Source organism: Argopecten irradians, chromosome 8 (assembly GCF_041381155.1).
Source record: "Argopecten irradians isolate NY chromosome 8, Ai_NY, whole genome shotgun sequence".
In the NCBI taxonomy this organism is placed as follows: Eukaryota; Metazoa; Mollusca; class Bivalvia; order Pectinida; family Pectinidae; genus Argopecten; species Argopecten irradians.
Genome location: NC_091141.1, coordinates 37947441 through 37969372, shown reverse-complemented (window position 1 = coordinate 37969372; position 21932 = coordinate 37947441). Strand labels below are relative to the sequence as shown.

Below are 21932 nucleotides of genomic sequence, written 5' to 3'. Positions count from 1 at the left end.
ATCCTTATAATTTATAGTCTAAAACTACCTGTGCATTAGTATTTATTTAAATGTCAGAAATTGCCCAGTCCGTCTTTATGTCTTTACTTGAATCTGATATTCCTACGTGTTGTTACCAGACAATACCGATATATTTCAGTGAAGTAGCACTTAAATGACAGCAATATGCAGTATCCATTATCGCAAGGAGATACAGATGATACTTGGTATACACCGGTGATGACCGTAAAAGACCGAAGCTGTTTGACTTGACATTGGAAGCGAGATAGACCACAATGTACCATAGGCACTAGGATATATATATATATTAGCAGGATATCTAAATGAATCCAAAAGAAGTGCCTTGTATCTTAATCCCTTTACTACCAGAGGTTTTATTGTTTGTAATTAAAGGCCCGCTACCTTTCCAGAGAAAATTTTATAGGTTTCTTAAAAACATGAATAGCATGAGAAAATACATATCGATGGCCTAAGATGAGGTTACAACACCAAACATATGCAAAATTTCCTGGGTAATATGTGACGACTGTGGAGATTCATTTCGCTGTTTTGCCGTCTGGCGCAGTAGTATTCAACTACCGCGCGGTAATTAGGACGACGGCGGGAAACTTAAGACGACCCGCGTTATGAAAATTAACATTTTATTTTATTTTAATTATTTTTTCAGGAGATGATGATGAGTTTAGTATTAACGGTAAGTTAATAACTTTTGCGACTCTATTCAATTATCGATCTCGTTTTACGTTTCGGAAAAGTAGTGGGCCTTTAATGAAGCCTATACATGTATCATTATTTGTCTCCAATATCACATATAACCCGTTAAGATACCTTTTTATATCTCCTATAAGTTAACCAAAAGTATGCCCCCTATGCATTACATTACCTCCTTTAAGCCATTAAGTTGCCTTCAATATACCATGAAAAATATCCCTGCATCTCCTGTCATCAAATAAAATGGATTTCTGGATCGAACTACAGAGTTACAAGAGAGACAACTCTTACAACATTATGTGCGTTGTACTCTATCATGGTTGGTTATGGCACAGGTGTTCGTTTCTAATATAAGTATAAGTATAATACTGGGTCAGTATTATACTTATACTTATATTAGAAACGAACACCTGTGGTTATGGGGACAGACTTTACTTTCCTCGAGTGTATTATGTTTTGAGATAATGGTGTACTCGTGCTGGGTCTTGTGATGGTGAACAGACAAGGACAAGTCCTCATCTTGGTTTTAATATAGTTGTATAATATTCTAACAAATCCATCCTCGATACTCCAGGAGTTCCGATCACTTACGATCTCTACACCCCTGGACTATCTCATAGTGAAACTGAATGCAGCTCAGGGGACAAATCTGAACCAATCACAGGTCTCGTCATGTTCTTTGCGACGCCCTATTTTAAAGCCGCACAATCAACAACGGTGTACGCTTATACGGCTCTTTTGAAGTACATCAAAGGGCTAAGTTCCCTGTTCTGTTCTGTTGCCTCCAGTTTTACTATGGGAAAGTCTAGGGGTTAAGAGGTCGTAAGTGATCGGAACCCCTGGAGTTTTGAGGATGAGCAAATCAGACACCGCCTTAATTACCGTAAAGTGCCACTTTGAACGATGAGCAAATCAGACACCGCCTTAATTACCGTAAAGTGCCACTTTGAACGAAGTGTTTGATCGAAAATCAATAAAAGTAAACGACAAAGTTATTATTTTAAAAATATTTTAATACGTGTCTTGAGTATATTTATACAGGCTGTATATTGTTTTACATGATTGTGATATAAAGATGCTATCAAAGGTACACAACAACACAGGGGTTAGGCGCTTTTTACCAACCAACAGTCTATATGTGTTTAAATGTTTAGTGTTACAAAGGACCTTTAGTTAGAAACTTTTGCCGATACCCTATGCTGAAATGGATATAATGTTCAATTTCATAAGTGATATTTAAGGGTTTTATATTTTTATGTTGCGTAGACTTTACTCTACATAAACCCTTTAGCGCTGAAATTCCAATTTTCTTAGGGGCTCTTTTTTCCGTGAAATAATTACGCCGTTGTATCAGCCAATCAGAGGCGACATTACAGACGGTGACGTCATATTTTACGTTATGAGATGACAACATAAATTTCCAAACCAATGACAATGCTTGTTACAAGTTAAATTTAATTATTTAACATTCATCTCAGAGTAATGACATTCATTATTCACATTCCAATGAAAAACAAGTGACAGATGTGCATGCTTATGAGGACCTGCAAAAGTAGACATTTTGATAGAGATCTATGTCTAGCTTAGTTAAAGATGCTCCACCGCTGACAAATGGTATTTTTTCACTATAAAAAACGGTAGCAGACGATTTAGTATTTTTCTTCAGTTACAAAAGTTACTTACTTTACACCATTACCACCATTGAAAAGTTTGAGCTTCTAATTTTACTTCAAGTTAAAAATTTGAAAAATAATTAATTGCATCCCGAAAAAATTCCGTGACACTATATCCTATATGGAATGAAGTACTGATTGCGCATGCACCAAAGGCGAAATAAATTATTTTATATTATTTTTTGTGTTAATTAGGCATATATATACACGATTAAACACCAATTATTGTTCAAATGATTAATATCATTTATGCTCTGTCGGCGGTGGAGCATCTTTAAGCCACACAAAACCAGATATGTACAGATGTTATTTAGAGCTAGAAACCTAGCACCAATGCAATCTGCTGAAAAAGAACATGAATGTAATTGTCTATAAAAGGTTATGACTGTTAAAGTCTATTTCAGCCATTATGTATTAGCCTCATATTTTTGGCGTTTTTGGAACGTTTTCCATATCACCACCTCACATAATAAAACTTAATACTTAATAAATATTATATTCATGACTCCATTCGGCAGTTTATTGACTTTTAAAATTATATGTTAATTTTCCCATTTTCGAAGCCACAAAATATTGGCTTACAAATATAAAAAGCTGCAATTTCATCAATTCTTTTAGATTCTTCACCGGGTAATGGTGACAAGGGGCGGTAACTCTAAGATAATGAATATGAAAAACATGTATTTGCATAGTGTATTGCCGGAAATGTCATCTAAAATCTCAAATGACGAGGGTATTTTGGACACACGTGAGCTAACAACAAAATTATGTAATGCAGATTGTTATGAAAAGTATTGATTGTTACGTCATTTTTTCGTGAGTAAAACGTCATTTTGTGGGGTAAAAACGTTGTCTAAGTCAACCAAATGCTTGCTAACTTCTACGATGCATCAAGCGTCTGGTTGCATCGAACAGGGGTGAGTTTTTGTTTTTTTCACGTAAAATAATGACGTAACAATTAATACCTGTGCGCATGAGCAGAGACATATTAATCCCAATTTACAATCAATGCACTACCTACGCTATCAAGTGAGGTTTATATCAAAATATAAATGTTAGTGTAATTTAAAAACACATTTAATATAATATTTCACAATTAAATTGGACGTTAAATTCGGTAATAATACAAATGACAACCTGTTGATTTCTATTGTAATAAGATCTTATAGGTAACATGTATTCAATTCTAAAATCTAAAACACCATGTTTCCCTTATAATGTTAGTATCGAGTATAAGTAACGTAACTTTGTAAGTATATGTAAATGTCTCTATTATAGGTAAAACATAATAAAAGATATACGGGGAGAATTCTTAGGCAAGATTTTTGAAAACTTTTAAAAGAAAATGTATCAAATCTGTCAAATCAAATTATCGGTATTTGTATTTTACGTTTGGGTAAAATTATGCAAACGTCAAAAAATAAGTCCTATGAAATGATTGACGCCAATACATGTCAAATATCAGTGCATAGTTACGATTTCATTTTTGGTACAAAGTGTTTCTTCATTTTATTATACTCAAGTAGGAATATCGGTTAGTTGTATCTAGATTGTTTGGAAAATATAGTGAGTACTTGGAAACTACAGTAAACTCCACATATTACGACATCGTTTATTACGAGATACCTGCAATAACGGCACGGAGCGATAAAACTCAAATGATCCAACGTCTATACCGAGAATCGGTAATTCGAGGAACTATTGATGGTCCGATCGACCTCGTTATATGTGGAGTTCCATTGTGTATCTCGAATTTCTGCAGAATTAAAATATCTGTTAATAACGTGATTATATGTATAATTTGGTAAAATCATATGCATATGTATATCATACTTAAAGTAAACCCTATTTCAATAAATGTATAGCATCCTTTTAACTTACATTTAAGGATTAACTTGAATAGATTTTTTATGTTATGGAGATATAACACAAAAATCTGAGTGTACTCTAAATAAACCGCGAAGCGGTTTATGATGAGAGTACACTCAGATTTTTGTGTTATATCTCCATAACATAAAAAATCTATTCAAATTAATCCTTATAATTCAATTTACTAAAGATAATCTCTTCAACATTTAAAATTCATTTTGGGACTCTTTTGTCTATGAAATTATTACGCCGTCATCTCAGCCAATCAGAAGCGACGTTACAAACGGCGACGCCATTTTTGCCTTTATGGGCTGATAAAGTAAATTTTTAAGCCAATGGAAATGCTCGTAACAAGCAAAATTGAATTATAGGTAAATATATTAGGTAGAATGTATTTATTAGGCTAAATTAAAGCTGTCAATTATTTCATACCAAGCTGTGACGTCATCGTCATAATATAGTATGAGCAGGACTTTGGGGGTAATAAGTACATATTAATGCATGCATATGCTAATAATTTTAAGTTCTAATGACTATCTACTATAAATGGCTACAGTATATTATATTAGAATCATTTCCTAGCGACGAGAATCCGTCCTCGCACAATTCGATGTCATCTGCGTCTACAGTATATCCGGAATACCGACCGGAAACGTTATTATTATCCGTCGCACTATTTTCTTCTCCGATTCCAGCCTCGGTTTCGAAAATGTATTCACGCACATCGTCAAGGTCGTCGGACTCGTCAGAATCGTCTGCTGCTAAAGGAGTCACGTGACCATTTCCTCTGAACAATGAATCCGACTGATCACGTGTTGAGTAGCTGCCATCTTGAAGGTCATATGACTCACTAACAGACATGCGCTTTAGAGATTTCTGCATCCCCGACATCCACAAGCGTCCACTAGACTTACTTATTCGTTGTCTGCCGAGCACCATGTCATTTGTGTGTTCTATTCCGGGAATTCTGACGTCATCGCCCTCCTCGTCGTCCTCATCTGACGTCACACTATCCGCGTCTCTGACGACATTACCATTTCGCGCTGTCACTTTCATAGTAAACATCTTGACCGTTCTTGCACTTAATTGCGCCTGAAATAGAGCACATCATTTTTATTAGGGAAAAAACTTAAAAAGCTTAAATTATGATTTCAGGGCTAAGAGTATACAATTAAGTTGCCTTCGTGATAACAGCTAAAACTATTTCCCGGTGTAACTACATGTATAATTACCACAACTGATTCCTGCAAGGCGGCTTAACAGTGACCCAGTGGTTTTCATCAACATACAATTTATTATTTACGTACAATATTGCACTGTCAAGATTTGATATTACTTTCATGGAGATTGATTTTGGTCTCGTTATTTCGAGATTATGCATGGTGCTTAAACAATAAGAGATTCAAAGTACCATTAACTCGATGGTTAAGAGGATTTACATGATTGACGAGTTTTGTCCCGCTAAGACGACGTGTTGTTGCAATTGGTACATGGTGTGTGATTTTTTTGTCCCGTTAGTCGATGTTTTTATTGTTACTTATATGGTAAGTGAGTTTATTCCCGTTTGGTCGATGTTTTTTTATGTTACTTAAATGGTGAATGATTTTTGTCCCGTTTTGTCAATGTTTTATATTACTTACATGGTGAGTGAGTGTTGTCCCGTTTACTCGATGGTTTTTTTTATTACTTACATGGTGAGGGAATTTGTCCCGTTTAGTCGATGTTTTATATTACTTACATGGTGAGTGAGTTTTGTCCCGTTTAGTCGAAGTTTTTTTGGTGATACTTACATGGTGATCGAGTTTTGTCCCGTTTAGTCGATGTGTTTGATAATACTTACATGGTGAGTGAGTTTTGTCCCGTTTAGTCGATGTTTCTGATGATACAGGACGATGGAGTCGATATAGGGGTATGGCTGATTGTCCATATAATAAAGGTTGTCCTCGAAATTTACTCGATGGTGCTCGACATAATCGCTGGATCTGACAACAAAAATTAAAAGTAAAACAAACTGATGTGGTGATTATCTTCTAACGCTAGATATAATATATATGATTTTGATATGGATGAAGGACTTTTATATAGGTATAACCGTGGACCAAGTGGGTAAGGTGTTCAGACACTACACCATTAATCCCCAGTCCCACAGTCACATTTCAAGGCCGTTGCAAGACGGCACCGATTGCCACCGTAGGTGATGGTTTTCTTTATTGGCACTTATTTTTTTCCAAAACAATAATAATGAGCGATGCTGTTAAAGTCCCAATATCCAGATCTGTCTGATTTGTCACATTTACCTTCTAAAAACTATCAAGATGTTTATCCTTGGTCTTACATTGAAATTTGACATTCTAACAGAAATATTTGTCACAACTCTTAAAACGTCCTAGTTGGATGTCTCGTCCAAAGCTAAATTCCGATGACCTAACATGAATTTCACTTTATGAACGAAGCTATTTTTCTTCTGCGATTGACAAAGATTCACGATATCACATAAGGTTCAATGTCTTCTCTGTTCTGTATAATTTAAACGTTCGTAATTTTTAATCAGGTCAATTTTCCCTGATCTCGGTTAATACTGTATCATCCTTTCATGTTATTCATTCCTTGTATTAACTTACTGTATTCATAGCCAGAGTCACTAATTGTATGATAATTTCTATGTCAGTCTAGATGTGGAGAAAATAAAAGTGTACGTGTGTAACTGTCCAGTGAGTATATATAACCGCGGGTTAGGTGGTTTATGTAATAAATTACTGGAAGGATTTTCACTGATATTGAATTTATTAAAAGAGTTCAATAATTTCAAATGCCGCACTTCAAAGGCAAATATCATTTGAATTCAGCCTGGTATATGCCATGAATTTAGTTTAGAAAATGACCTTGTCATACAAAGGGTACCCTGACCTTTATACCGAAATGGCTCGATAGACATTTTTCTCTCTATATATATGTAATACTGTATTACATTTATAGAGAAAAGAAAAATGTCTAAAGAGCCAAACGCCTGTGGTAAGTAAATGACCTTGCTATAAAACTTTGCTTTGGTTTATAACATTTTATAACATGATCTTAGATGATAGATCGTCAAGTTAAAAAATGGCATTGTGTTAGACACTACCCTTGATTAAAAATATGACATTTTTTTATATTTTAACCTGTGTATAGAACATGACCTCTGCAAAGACCTTGACCTTGGTTTAGACAATGACCTTGTTTCAGAACATCACATGTGTGTATAGCATAGTCTTTCTATAGACAATATCTTTGTTGTGTATATAGACTTTGATCTGAGGTCGCTATAAAAATGACCTCGATGTTGAATATTGTCTTACTGCCTCACTTTTGGCCTTAAGTTGAGCGTTCGCCCCTGTGAGGAAGGCTCTGGGCTCTGTCCCCTGGCCGAGACACACCAAAGTCTATAAAAGTGGTAGTTTCTGCTCCTGCTTAGCGCTCAGCACACAGGGACTGGGGCGACTGGTTCGCCCGTTGTCAGTATAATGTGACCGGGTGGGGTGTGTTGCTTGGTGTCTTCGGCGGCATGCTTCAGTGATATAGCACTATAAAAAGGGCAACAGTTCCACTATACAAGAAGACACAACATGAATATACCGCAGTCTCCCAAAACACGCACCTCGCACAACATACACGCAACACACCGCATACATGGAAGGCCGTCCTTACATGACCATAGCTGTTAATAGGACGTTAATTAATCAAACAAACAAACAAACAAAGTATTGAAGTCATGACATGACTTGGCTAAGCTTGGTGTAGATCTTGACCTTTATGAGTTTGACCTTGGATGAAACATGGATTTTGTTGAGAATCTGCCCTTGTTTTTTCCTGGAAAATGATTTTGGTTTAGAATGTAGACCGTCGACTTTGTCTTGAAAATGAACTTGATTTTCAAAATGACTTTCAGTTTGAAAATGATCTTGATTTTTAAAATGACATTGTTTTTTAACCTGGCCTTAGTTCAGAATTTGATCTAGGTGTAGACCACGATAACGTATTTCCTTGTAAGTAAATTCATTGTCTAGAAAATGACCTTGGCTTCAAACTTGACCTTGAAATCAACTCATCTGTGTTGAGAATGACATTGAATTACCTTAAGGACAGATAGAGTCTGTCCGTGTCATGGTCCCTGTAAAGAAGATAGGTGCCAGTTTCCTCCCCTTGTAGTACACTCTCCGCGTCCTCCTTACTAAATACGATCACCGTGCTTCTACAAAAAAATGGAGAATTAGTATTTCTATCATATTATGATGTTAAGAACGTTCTTGCATTAAATGGTTTCTGCAGTAAAATTTAGATAACCCGAGTAAAGTTTCTGTCTGGTTACCTCCCCTTACCTCTCTATTTGGTAGTCATTTCCGACAATCTTCGGAATTTCCGAAGATTGTCGGAAATTTCTCCGAGTTGATGCTACTGCAGTCGGCCTGTGTTATACATTTTCTTGTATGTTTTGGTTGGCTTCTTCAAATTCGTTATGCATTTTATTGTGTTTGATCATATGAGATCATAGGCGAGTTGATGTGATGGAAATGCATAATGTATGAAGAAAATAACGTCTTGAAATGTCATATATAGTGAATATTCATAAAAGATTAAAGACTTGAATCGTTTCAATGTGACAATTTTAAAATCTTTTGTCTGATCCTGCGAATAAATGACATGAGTTTCGTTGACAAAATAATAATGTGACAATGTAAACCAACCAACAAGGAAGTTAACTCTGTAACACTCTGCCAAAACGGAGTACGTTGACAAAATGATTTTCCTAATGCAAAATGAAATACTTTCCAATGTTATTCGAACTTACGTAATACAATGATGCATTGATAATTCACGCATATACACTTTTTTGAGCATGCGCGTGACATTTGGTACACCAGTTAAGTGATTTCATATGTTTTGATGACAGATAAACACATATACTTTTAAAATGCCCTGGTACAGGGTGTTCCGATTAGCTAGTAGATATTCACAAGCAGATAATTTCTTAATAATTTGAATAAATTAATTATGCAGGTTCATGTTTAGAGTCGACTTTACAATCAGTTTATTACTTACATAACACCTATATAAAACTGGTTACAAACACCCACACCTAAGAGCACAGATCATCACAGCTCTTGATAAAATTGACCACACCTTTGAGATAATACTAGTCCGCTAAACCTGCCTATATTATTAGGTTTTTTTTTTTGTCTAATATATTTAAGGCAAAAAAAAACCTAATAATATAGGCAGGTTTAGCGGACTAAGATAATACCTATAGGGAAATTCCACAGGGACCTGGCACGATTTTTTTAACCAACAGTATACATATATATATTATACTGTAATATATATATGTATACTATTGGTTAAAAAATTCGTGCCATGTTCCTGTGGGGAATTCTAGCTGTCTGTGTCAAGTGTTTATCAAAATTTCTCCAGCAATTTCAACACAATGTCAAAGGAATGCAAATACAGTGTAACTTGTGTAAACCGGATTTCATCGAGACCAGCATAATCGGTTGGTATAGCCAGATTTCCGGATTACACAGGTTTTAATACACGGGGTTCGAGGCTAGAAAAGAGTAGGTTTTCACAATACAAGTTAAACTTACAGGGATCTGAGAATTAGTTATAGTTTAGATTTATAAGTATGGACCCACCAGAGTACCCTAAGACCATCAGTTTAGACCATTTTGGGGTCTAGATAAAAAAAATCGGTAAAAATCCTATTCTACATTTAAAATAAACATACCCTAAAACGTATAAAAATAGTCTTATGGCACTTTGATGGGTCCATAAGTATATAAACTGTAACTAATTCTCAGATCCCTGTGGTTAAACTGTATCCTTTTGGTTGGTCTTTTTCTTTGTTATAGTTTATGGATAAAAGAACAAACAAATGGGCTGTGTTGACCACAGGGATATGAGAATTAGTTAGAGTGCATATCAATTTTGATCAGTGCCCATAGTCCATTTTTAGACTTTTAGGAGTCTAGATAAAAAATAGGTAAAATCATATTATGTACATATATAGTACTATACGTCAGACCATTTTTAGACGTTTTAGGGGTCTAGATCAAAAATAGGGGACCCTAAAATGTCTAAAAATAGTCTTTGGGCACTTCGGGCAGGTCGAAATTGATATATACGATAGGTAATGCTCAGATCCCTGTGGACTAAGGTATCTGACTACAGGCGCTTGCCTTTATAGATCTATTTATATATAATATGTAGTCCAGTATTACTGATGTATAGAGCCAAGCGCCTGTGGTCTGACATTCCATTTTTCACGTTTTACATCTAGGCTCGTTTGTTAGCTATTGATAGGGCGTAAAACATACAAACCCATATATTGATAGGTAATATATTTAACTGTGCCTATAATAAAATACTTGACGGTCTCCCTATAACAGCCCCCGTCAGTTCTGGATCCTTTTCTAACCTTCTCTAGTCAGAAATATGGTCCAAAATATTCTTATCTCTCGTCTTTAAGTACTGACAGGTGCCTAAGATTTATGAGTCTTGATTGCAGGTAGTATTTGTATATATCGGTAGGATAGGTAATAAGGAGACAATTTGTGTACTTTGACCATTCGTTATGGTTATAAACTGTCGCTATTATAAGGCGAAGATTCAAATAATGTTTACATATCTACAGGCATGTCCTTAAAGTCGATATAAAGCTTCAAACATTCTTTGTAGAGGTTTAATTAATTGCCCTTATACATTATCGTCGGGAACCTCTTATACTGATCACCAGACCTTTAGTTATTGATAAGATTTTCTCAGAAGGATTTTCAATAATACTAGGTTATCTCTCCCTAGTTTGAAACTTATGACAGACATGATGTCTCAGAGATAGAAAAAATATCAAGCCAGATTTTAGTGATGTTTATTTGTTATTCTAGATACTGACATCCTTGATACTGCGGGGGTTACTTTCACTGTCGTTGCGTATAACGACAGTGAAAGTAACCACTGGGGTATCGAAGAAATCGTAGAAAATGATGAGGTGTTTCGATTGACATTCTGTAAGCAACACAATCACGAGTGCCATATTATGGTATTTTTTTTTCCAGAAATACATGTAACGTTTCAGTATGATGGAATTTGACGAAGATCTACAATAACTAGTGTCTTGGCCAATCGCGACATCTCTGAGTCATTTCCGTCAATCTTCGGAAATATATCATGTATTTCCGAAGATTTCCGGAAATTTTTCCGAGGGGATCCGATTGCGTCTTAGCATGTTGATTTGTCTCATAGATAATCTGTTATGTTTATGAAAATTGTAAATCAGCGTCAATGCCATAAACTGATCGTTAGCGGAAAAAAGGCAATGAAAAATAAATATTAGTCATACCAGTGAACGCATCCCATAAATCAAACAAAAAGAAAGTAACCCATAAAATAGCTATAATGTTAGTGTAACCAAACTATATACAATCACAGGCGTTTGGCTATATCAATATTTTCTCTCTTTAAATAATGATATTCTTCTAACGTGACGACAAAAACATCAGTTATATCAGTTTATAAATACATTCGACTGTTTTGCCAATGTCATTACTGAAAATGATCCTAGCTGATACGCCAGTGACAAAAACTTATTGAACGTGAAAAAGCCATCTTATAGAATGAAAAATATGTCCATATGAAAGTGATTCTTAAAACGATGAATTCGTTTCCATGGTAAAGTCAGTAATATATAAATATATACAGATATAAATATATATATAAATATATATACTTTATGGGATAAAGTACATGTAGGTGTCAGTCGGTACCACGTGACATTGTCGGTACCACGTGACATCGATGTTATCTGTAACAGATATTTAACTTGTGTACACATTGATTAAATATTCTTAAAAACTCATTGATTTATTGATTAATTCGGGTGCCGATTGGCAATCACGTGATGCCTGGCAGCGAGCCGCGTATCTGGTATGTAATATCGCCGTCACAATTCTCTTTTCGAAAGATTTGTTTCACATGTAGTTATCTTCTGCTCGACCTAGAATCTGTGAATTTCAATAAGGTTTGTTTATTTGGGCTTTCTGTGACTTTGTAAATCCGATATGGTATGTGATATAACTAAACTATCCATGATATGGTTGATGCCTTGTCAACAGTGCGTTGGCTGAAAGATGATAATAATCGTTTGTCCCCTGTATTGGTAGTATATTCAATAAGTTCAATAAGTTATGGTTTGGAGGGGTCCATGGGTGGAAGGGGGTGCGTATTGGGATCTCCAATACGCGTCGTAAACAAAAATCCACGGAATTTCTCGAAAGCAAAGATTTATTGCTTGTACAACAAAAAAAAAGTTTTTTTTTCCATAAAGATACGGAAAGTATTACAATTGTTCGTTACAAAATCTGATTCCAAAATTATGATGTTTGCTAGCTGCAAAAGATTTCTAGTCAAATAATGGGCCTGATACGTATATAGACAATCTATGACTGTTGTTTTCAACTATACCACATATTGATATTTGATGCTTCAAGCTTTGTTTTTTTTTCTCTCTCTCTTTTAAATGCTAAAGACATATTACAGCGCCGTTACAATATGTGTTCCTGATTACATTCATTCACTCGATAGACACGTTGGTAGTAGGCTAATAACTGGTGCAGTAGAATAGAGTAACGAAGGCACTGATTGGCTAAAGCATCTGCAGCCCGACTGATTGCCCCCCTCCCCCCACCTGTAAGACGGGTGATGAAAAGTCAGGGTGGGGAAACTACATTATAGTCGAAAATTGGTCACTAGGCCGTCGCAATTCAGAGGCAAAGTGAATGTCACTACGACACGTGTATCACTCGGCCATCTTGATGCCTTTGCATTGTCATGATTGTATTGTCTGTATTGTCTGAAGATCTACCGGCTGAGCAGAAACCAAAAGTATCAAAAGGTCACATAATAGTCAATTATAAAGATAATGAAAAACCTCGGCTTTGTCCGCGATCTCGGAATCATCTCGGAAGATCACTGTTATCAACAAAATAATTCCTACTGCATTCCTGACACCACAGGACTCTAAATCAACAACCCTCCTTTTATTTTGAAATAGCAATGCAACCCAGGAACAGTTATCGATTCTTTCAAGAAGTCTTACTTGTGCATCAAGAACTCTTACCTGTAATAATATTTTGATGCGTAGAAGATCGTATTGATTTTCAAAGTTTGCTTGACCTTCTGATAAAAAATATAAAACCGTGAAAAATTTGAGCTCTTATGACGTTAGGGATATTATGCACAGTTGATAACACAATATTAATGGGTTATAAACTGTATGTGATAAACAAGCATGTCAGATATCTTGTAGAGTTTTCGGGCTGTATAATAAATGAAAGAATTTAAACACAGCATTTTTCTCGTGAATGCACAGGCTTTTGACTCTAGTAATATACCACCACATGAGTTTGACGTTCTGTCAATAATATATAGCATAAATATATATATATATATAAATACATGTACCCCCTATAAACTTTGTAAATACTGTATGAAAATATTGTGTTTTATATAATATATGGGGGTATATACAAATTTTTGCTATCATATATTATTGACAGATTGACAAATTCCTGTGTATCACATGGATTTATAAAGATTAACTAATGAAAATATTAATATATTGTTTCTACTCTGGATTGTTTTTATTTTCATTGGTTTATCTTGAAACCCCTGTGTGTGGATATACGGACACCTCTATACATGTGTAATACTTGTGCCTATGTTATCTGGTCAAAAGCCTGTGGTGAATGTATTACGAAAAACCACAGGTACCTGGCTCGGTTTTTTTTATTAAATAATGACATGTTCTAGTACATGATACGTGAAATATTAAGGACTACAACAGGTCATTTTTTTTAAAAACGAACCAGGTACCTGTACGAGAAACTCGGCCAGTGGTCAAATTCGAGAATGGTACATAGGAAGTAACGACATGTGCTTCCGGTCCAGTATATCAATCTGAATTACCAAATCATTATAGGCTATTATTTCTCCATTATAACCCGTAATAAGGCACAGAAATTACAATAGTAGCGTGCTTTGTGTTAATGACATTATGAAACTTAATATAGACTGAAGATCTATTTATATTTAGGTCAACCAGAAGGCGCATCATAACAAATAACGATCAAATGCGTCAGGTAAATATTGCGTGTAAAGGGCGTAAACTATTTATCGATCTATCGATAGTCTCGAACCATCTGCTGACTGAAGTACATATTGATTGAACTTGTGCAGTAAGGTGCGATTCTTTCTGAAAATCTATTTTCCAATCTATCTTTTACAAGTTTATGCCCTTCCTTGTCTTTCCATCCGGCAACATGTCCGTTTCGAAACGCCTTGTGTGGCAAAAGACATAAAAGCGAGGCCACTTATGTCGTTTGCGATAAGAGCAAATCCGAGTTAATCGTTTATGAGGTAATGAACCCTATAATACAGATTCTCAGTCGTGCATAAATTCGACAACGAACTAGTTTCTTGGGATAATCGGAAAAGTGTGTATGTATTTGCAAGGTTAAATCGATATTGATGAATAATCATTTCAAATTATGATGGAAGGAAGAAGGGATGCAAATATAGGAATCTATATTTGTTTTGGATGTGTGATATATACCTTGCAGAGTAATGGCACTGTCATCCTCGAAACTTCAGGGGTTACGATCACTTACGATGTCTACACCCCTAGACTGTCACGGAGAAAATTTAGTCCTTTAATGTACACCAAAACAGCCATATAACGATACACTGTGGTTCATGTGTGGCTTTGAAGTTAGTGTCGCTTTCTCTGTAATCTTCACGGATTTTTGTTTTTCTGGTCTGTGATTGGTTCTGAATTTTACCTCTGGGCTGCCTTCAGTTTTGCTATGAGATAGTCCAGGGATGTAGATATCGTAAGTGATCGGAACACCCATCCTCGATACTCCAGGGGTTCCGATCACTTACGATCTCTACACCCCTGGACTATCTCATAGTGAAATTGAAGGCAGCTCAGCGGAAAACATTTGACCAATCACAGGGCAGCAAAGATTCCCTATGAAGACTACAGAGAGAGCGACGCCTAACATCAAAGCAACACAGTCAACCACAGTGTACCGTTATACGGCTCTTTTGATGTACATCAAATGACTAAATTACATGTTCTGTTCTGTTGCCTCCAGTTTTACTATGATATAGTCCAGGGGTGTAGTGATCCTAAGTGATCGGAACCCCTGGAATATTGAGGATGTGGAACCACTGGAATATCGAGGATGTGGTAAGGTGTGTGAAAGTTATAGTAACAGTGACTCTCTTCAATTGTCATGGAAAACGAGAGGGGTGTATTGATTGCCCATGACCAGTAGGATATTAGGCTAGTGTTCTCATGGGTTATGTGTTCGAACACCAGTCGTGTCGTGCATTTCACTAAGTCCTTCTTAAGTTTGGATCTTGTGACTAACCTTTGTCTTAAGTGAGGTGAAAATCTTAAGAAGAGATACCAGGGCCCGGCACCATAAAACTTTCTCGGACAAATTTTTTACTCAAGCATATGGAAAATCATATACTTGAGTAAAAAATCTGTCTGAGAATATTTTTATGGTGCCGGGCCCAGAGTCTGTAGTCTACGAGGTACAGACTGAATCACAGGTTTTTGACTCAATAGATATATGGACAACTATATAAGAGTAATACAGGATCAGTATTGCCTAGTATTACACATTGATATAAAGTTGTCCGCAAATATACATATAGAGCCAAAAGCCTGTGACTGAATGAAGGGAAGAGCGTTTCAGTTCTACATCAGATCGATTGCCTGTGACCAGTAAGCAGCCTCGTCTGGCACTCCTTTCGGGTTGTGTTCGTAGGGTCCCGGGTTCGAACCCTGGTTTTACCATGCATTTTGTCACTTCTCTAATATATAGATATGTATGGCTCCCGTTTGAAATACTGGGTCAATCATTGTCATATGATATAATCAGGCAAGAAGTAAACTGTTGAATATCGTCACTATCTAACTACTGCTTTAGTGAACTACCAAAAACAGTTCCACAGCCCAGATCAGTATTTGTTTAATTGATGAAAGTCTTCAATTCAAAATTGTTCAGTAGGAAAGCATGTTAAAGATTCCAAAAGCAACAATGAAACATTTCTAATTAAAGGCGTTATATCATTGGAAGCATGTTTTAAATTTCATAGAGGTATAGAGAGTGTTGCATCAAATTGTTTAATTAAAACAAGTTAACAGTCTATAAGTAAAAAACGAGGTCTTATTTTACCTGGGGCTATCCTTTGTCCTTTGGTTGATTGTAACCTGTTTGCTGATTCCAAATCCCATACGAAACCATATTATTCCAAATCACAATACAAGAACAACTCTTTCTACAATACGCGGCGTGGTTTTTTTGATCAACAAAAAGGTACTTTCTGCTACCACACAAACAACCTTGGGTTATTTTGACAGCATTGATGATGCGATGTGTTCACTGTTGATTTGCTGTTGTTACTCTCATCAGTTGTACTTCTTGTCCAAGTTGAATATTTAGATTTTGTGAGTGTTTTAAATCCTCAAATTGTGTACGGTGTATAGGTCGCACTCGGTTGGTCAACTCATCATATAAGCTTTTGCAACAATACACAATCTTTATAATTCCATGTTTGTATCATTAAGTGAATCCGATAGGTTCATTATATTCTATAAGCTGGAAGCTCACAGTATATTATATATACGCACGCCCTGACACGCTACCTTATATAAACTAAATATATACATATATCATTTACCGAATCCGATTGATTTTAAATCCCCGTACACACGTGACAATGATAACACTTATTTTCAATCTCCTCGAACGCTAGTACATGTATGACATTCCACAGAAGAGCTAGACTATCCAAGTTATAAACACAGAGTACCCCGTCTAGCACTAAACCAACGACGTCATATGCAGAAAGCGGTTGGTAAATCGAGCACACCCGATCTATGTCCAAATCGGGACCTGGTATTGGGCGTGGTCGTCGCTGTCGTGGTATAAACATACACGTAAAAATCACTGAGAAATTATAACGCATGTGGAGGTTTAGCCATCTTTTAACAACAGCTGTTACTACTGAGTTTTTACACGGACAAAAATCAATACATTCTCGTTTGCCGTGAACAGGTAACGCTATCGATACGGACAGACGGCTAGTCAGTCCAGGGAGCTACGCATAACCAAGGGGTATAAGTCAAGACGAGATCTATCAATAATTCAGCACGCGCAAAAATTCGCCCGTGGGAAACCCCCTCCTGTACCAAGCTGTTACAAGGGCTGGACTTCGGATATCAATCCGCCATTGTTTGCCTGATCACACATAAGATCAATTATTCATTCGCACGTAATGATGTGGTGTGCTTAGACAGGTGTGTTAAAACAATGGGAAGAAAGTCAATCATTTGTGTATAATTTGTGTCATGTCTTTGTTTACTAGGCGTACATTCTAGTAAGAATAATGATCGAGTTTCCCTTGACCCTTGTATCAAACCGAGACATTCAAACAGTAAATGTTTTTAAAGGTGAAGTTTACCGGAATCCTACTTTCTAAAATCTATCTCACCAGTCTAACACCAATTGAAAGCCTATCGGCTTGTTTAGGTTATGGTAATATTTACTCTTATGGTTACAATGTGTTATTGCATATAAAAATTACTGGTTCTTAGATGGATACTTAGATACCAAATGAATTCCGATGTTCCTCTGATCCAGGTACCAGATATAGGCATTCTTAAATATGTTCATTGTCAGGTATGTCTAATACCTACAGTTCCGATATAAGATATTCGGACTGATACATATCAGTTATATATGTAATGTATTTCACGTGACCATTATACAGTGTAACTCGAGTTTCTCTAACCCTGGTCATAAGTGTGATTTAGACATAATACAATCGGTGTATCCGAGTTTCCTCTAACCGGTACCATAAGTGTGAATTTAGACATAATACATCTGGTAGTCCGTTTTCCTCAACCCTGCCATAAGGTGATTTTCCTCTAGCTGGTACCATAAGTGTAGAACGAATATATCCCTGACTCTGTGTCGAAATCTTTCTTCTGTCGTTCAGAGCTACGTCATTGCAGCTACATAAATGTAAGATTCATGACTTACAAAATTTGGTATGGTGTCCGGGTTTTCTCTAATCTTTGCACCAAGCATTGTATATAAGAAACTACTGTTACAGTACTGTAGCCGTAGTCTCCCCTAATCTTGACAAATAAATATTGATAGGAATCGGGGAGAAGGGTCAGTTCGGGTTAACCGAGTTACACTGTATAATGGTTACGTGAAATATATTACATATATAACTGATATGTATCAGGCCGGAGGAAACCCGACATAATCTCAATAAAGTATTTTTCGTATGGTTTCAAAATGGTTTCTTATGAAATGTTCTTCATTTGTTTCCCGGCTATTAGAAAAGTTTAGTTTAAAAAAAAAACCTGGGAACTTTATAGTTGCTTTTAATTGCGGGGAAATCAGTTTCGCTAAAAGGACAAGTTAATTTGTGCAAACTTAATATCCGCAAATAAAAAAGATAATTGAGTAATTACCGTCTAGTTTGGTAGGTGAGAATGAACTGATCAGACGGGAGAAACTCTAATTAATTACACAATACAATAAAACTGCTTAAAAACCATCTGTCCATAGCTTGTTTATTACCTCTGTTGCACGCACTTATATAAAATATATTGCAATATAATGTATGTATTTAAATTGCAACATGATTCAAGATTTTTTGTCAATTTTCATTTTTTTTTTTCAAATTTCTTTTCCAAATACACTATTCAGCATATAGGATTACAACATATATACAACTAATATTATAATCAGAATAGTGTAAGATGGCGGAGAATATAATCATAGAAATAATAATCCAAGATAGCAATAAGAAATAAGAAAATATAAACATACCAAAGTGATGGCATATGTAATAAAGACTTTCTTTTAGCATAGATTAAATAATTACCAAGGTTTCTTAAAAAAAATCCATCGCTAACAAATGGTATTTTTTCACTATCAAAAACAGGAGCAGACGATTTACTATTTTCTTCAGTTACAAAAGTTACTTACATTACACCATTACCAACATCGAAAAGTTTGAGCTTTTAATTTTACTGCAAGTTTAAAATTTGAAAAATTATTAATTGCATCCCGAAAAAAACCGTAACACTATATTCTATATGGAATGAAGTACTGATTGCGCATGCACCAAAGGCGAAATTATTTTAAATTATTTTTTGTGTTTATTAGATATATATATATATATATATATATATATATACGACTTAACACCAATTAGTGTTCAAATAATGAATATAATATATGCTCTGTCGGCGGTGACATTTCTCAGTTGACCTATACATTATAATTATATCCCAATCGCATTTTCTTCGGCGTAATGCATCATCGGTCGCAAACATTCAAAACCGTGTCATTTCTACTAGTTTAAAGTTCTACAAGTTTAGATATATATTACGACAAGGCAGTATCAAGTCTAAATTAATACTGAAAATCGGTATTGCTGTCCCTGTGTCAGTTCTGGACACGTTTTAGTATTTTCATAGTGCTACAGTTAGTCTATTGGGGAAATAGCTCTAATGTAGTCTGTGGAAAAGGATGAATCCCGGTTAAAACGGCAATCCCAAAAAGGATAATCCAAAGATGAAATTTTCTATATACTGATTTATTACAGTCGGGTGCGGAGCGGAGAAATATCCAACTGTACACTTCTAGGCCTAAAGTGAATATACAAGTAACACAAAATGATAATATACAAAACTTACAGGAACAAACATGTAAACCGCACTTAATCTAAACGTGATATACAAAAGTCGCTAATTAACTGACGCAAGAGATACCGGTATTGAGAACTGCTAAGAAGGATTAGCTAAAAGAAACACAGGTAAATACTTTAAAGCAATAGATCACTATAAAGAAACAGCTATAATACTTAAAATGAAGCTTTGTATTTTACTTCTAAACTTAGAATATTAAGTATGTTCGAATAGATTAAAATAAATAAATAACATCACAAATGTCCGTATATGAACTGTCATAAACCGCGTGACAGTTTTTATGCATTCGCTATAAAGGATACAATATTCCCCAACAACAGTTACCTTTTCGTTTTATTTTTAAAGTGCCACATTTTCATACCCGTGAATCAAGAAGAGCTTTTGATATGTTATTCAACACCAAAAGTTACCAACTTTTTGAGAATTACATTTATAAGTAAATCTCATTGATTTACAAGTACAAATCAGAACTGGAAAAAAATATATACATGAATACGTCCACAATGCAGTGAAATGAGCACATACGGTCAGACCTTGAAGCCAAATTGTGGTCTACAATTTCATTTTATATCTATATCTACATGTACATAAGGCATTCAAACAATAATTTTACAGTGTATAAATTCGGTGTTGTAACTGACATTTATGATTCATCTTACATGTTTCTCTGTCCATTTGAATGATTTTTCACAGCTTATGAGTTACTGTAGAAAATAAATAAAAATGTCTGTCTCCCAGCCACGGTACATATAACTTTAACATATCTGTATGAGTGTTATTTTTCTACAAATTCCTCTTTCCTCCCATTCACCCTCCTAGGACGAATTTGCAACCTTGTCACAACGAAAGGGGACTGCCAAGGACACAGTCGCTGATGGTTGGTGCATGTATCCTAAGAGAAAACACCTACCTTATTAAGGATCTCAAATGTATCCACATTCTCATCCAACAGAGTTACTTCCCTTCCTTTCACTCTCAGTTGGTATAGCGATAGATTGACAGCCGATGGAATCCGAGAATGATGTATCCACCCAATGGGATCACCTCGTCATTTTCTCCGAAATTAGTGGGCGAGGTGTTCCGATTGGTATCCACCAACGAAGGGAGTTTCGAAAGGAATCATACAAATATAGACGCAAGGGTATTATACACTGTAACTTTCCGCATTTGCATTAAGAAGTTCTAACGGTCAGGCCAATCAGGGTTTAAGGGAGCTTTGATTACACATTGGTACGAATAGCACCTGTGTTTGAAAGAAGGAATAAACATCACAACAAATTAACATCATAATATGTAACAACTAAAAATCGATCTTTCGAACTATGCATATTTTTATTACATATTATTACGCATTTTCATTCCAAATTTATATTTAACTATTTAATAGAAAAAATTTCAGTACGTTTAAAACATTAATAAATTAACTTGGAATTATTTAGCTACTTACAACGTGGTTCGTTTGTTTCATTTCATTCTTTTTCTTTAATTATGTAGACAATCCCGATAACTCTGATTTCCTTCTATATGCCAGTAGTTTAGATCCTGCGGAGATTTTAGAGTTAAGCCCCTTATCAGTAATATACAATACATGTTATCAGTATATATACTATACATGTACTGGTCATCTCTGTAGAAACAGGTAGAAAAAAAGACTTTCTGAGAAGTGTTTTTATGTCTAATATTTTCTTGTACATTTGTACAAAATATCTCGCGAAGACAGTAATGGCAATAAAATATTACTATATTTCCACATTCATGTAAAACTCCACACAGATGAGATGACTTATGAATGGAATCTCTCTAATCGTCCCATGAATTACGCAAATAAAACTTCACGTTTTATA

The 21932-nt window shown here is 35.4% G+C and overlaps 1 protein-coding gene across 1 annotated transcript; it reads right to left on the bottom strand.

Moving 5' to 3' along the window:
• Positions 1 to 1703: 1703 nt before the first annotated feature.
• LOC138330290 (uncharacterized) lies at positions 1704 to 17594 on the bottom strand. Its single transcript, XM_069277786.1, has 4 exons — positions 16532 to 17594; positions 8365 to 8481; positions 6094 to 6235; positions 1704 to 5345 (listed from the first exon to the last, which is right to left on the bottom strand). Exons 1-4 carry the CDS (start codon positions 16588 to 16590, stop codon positions 4794 to 4796), a joined length of 870 nt encoding a protein of 289 aa, XP_069133887.1. The 5' UTR covers positions 16591 to 17594; the 3' UTR covers positions 1704 to 4793.
• Between the last annotated feature and the right edge of the window lie 4338 nt (positions 17595 to 21932).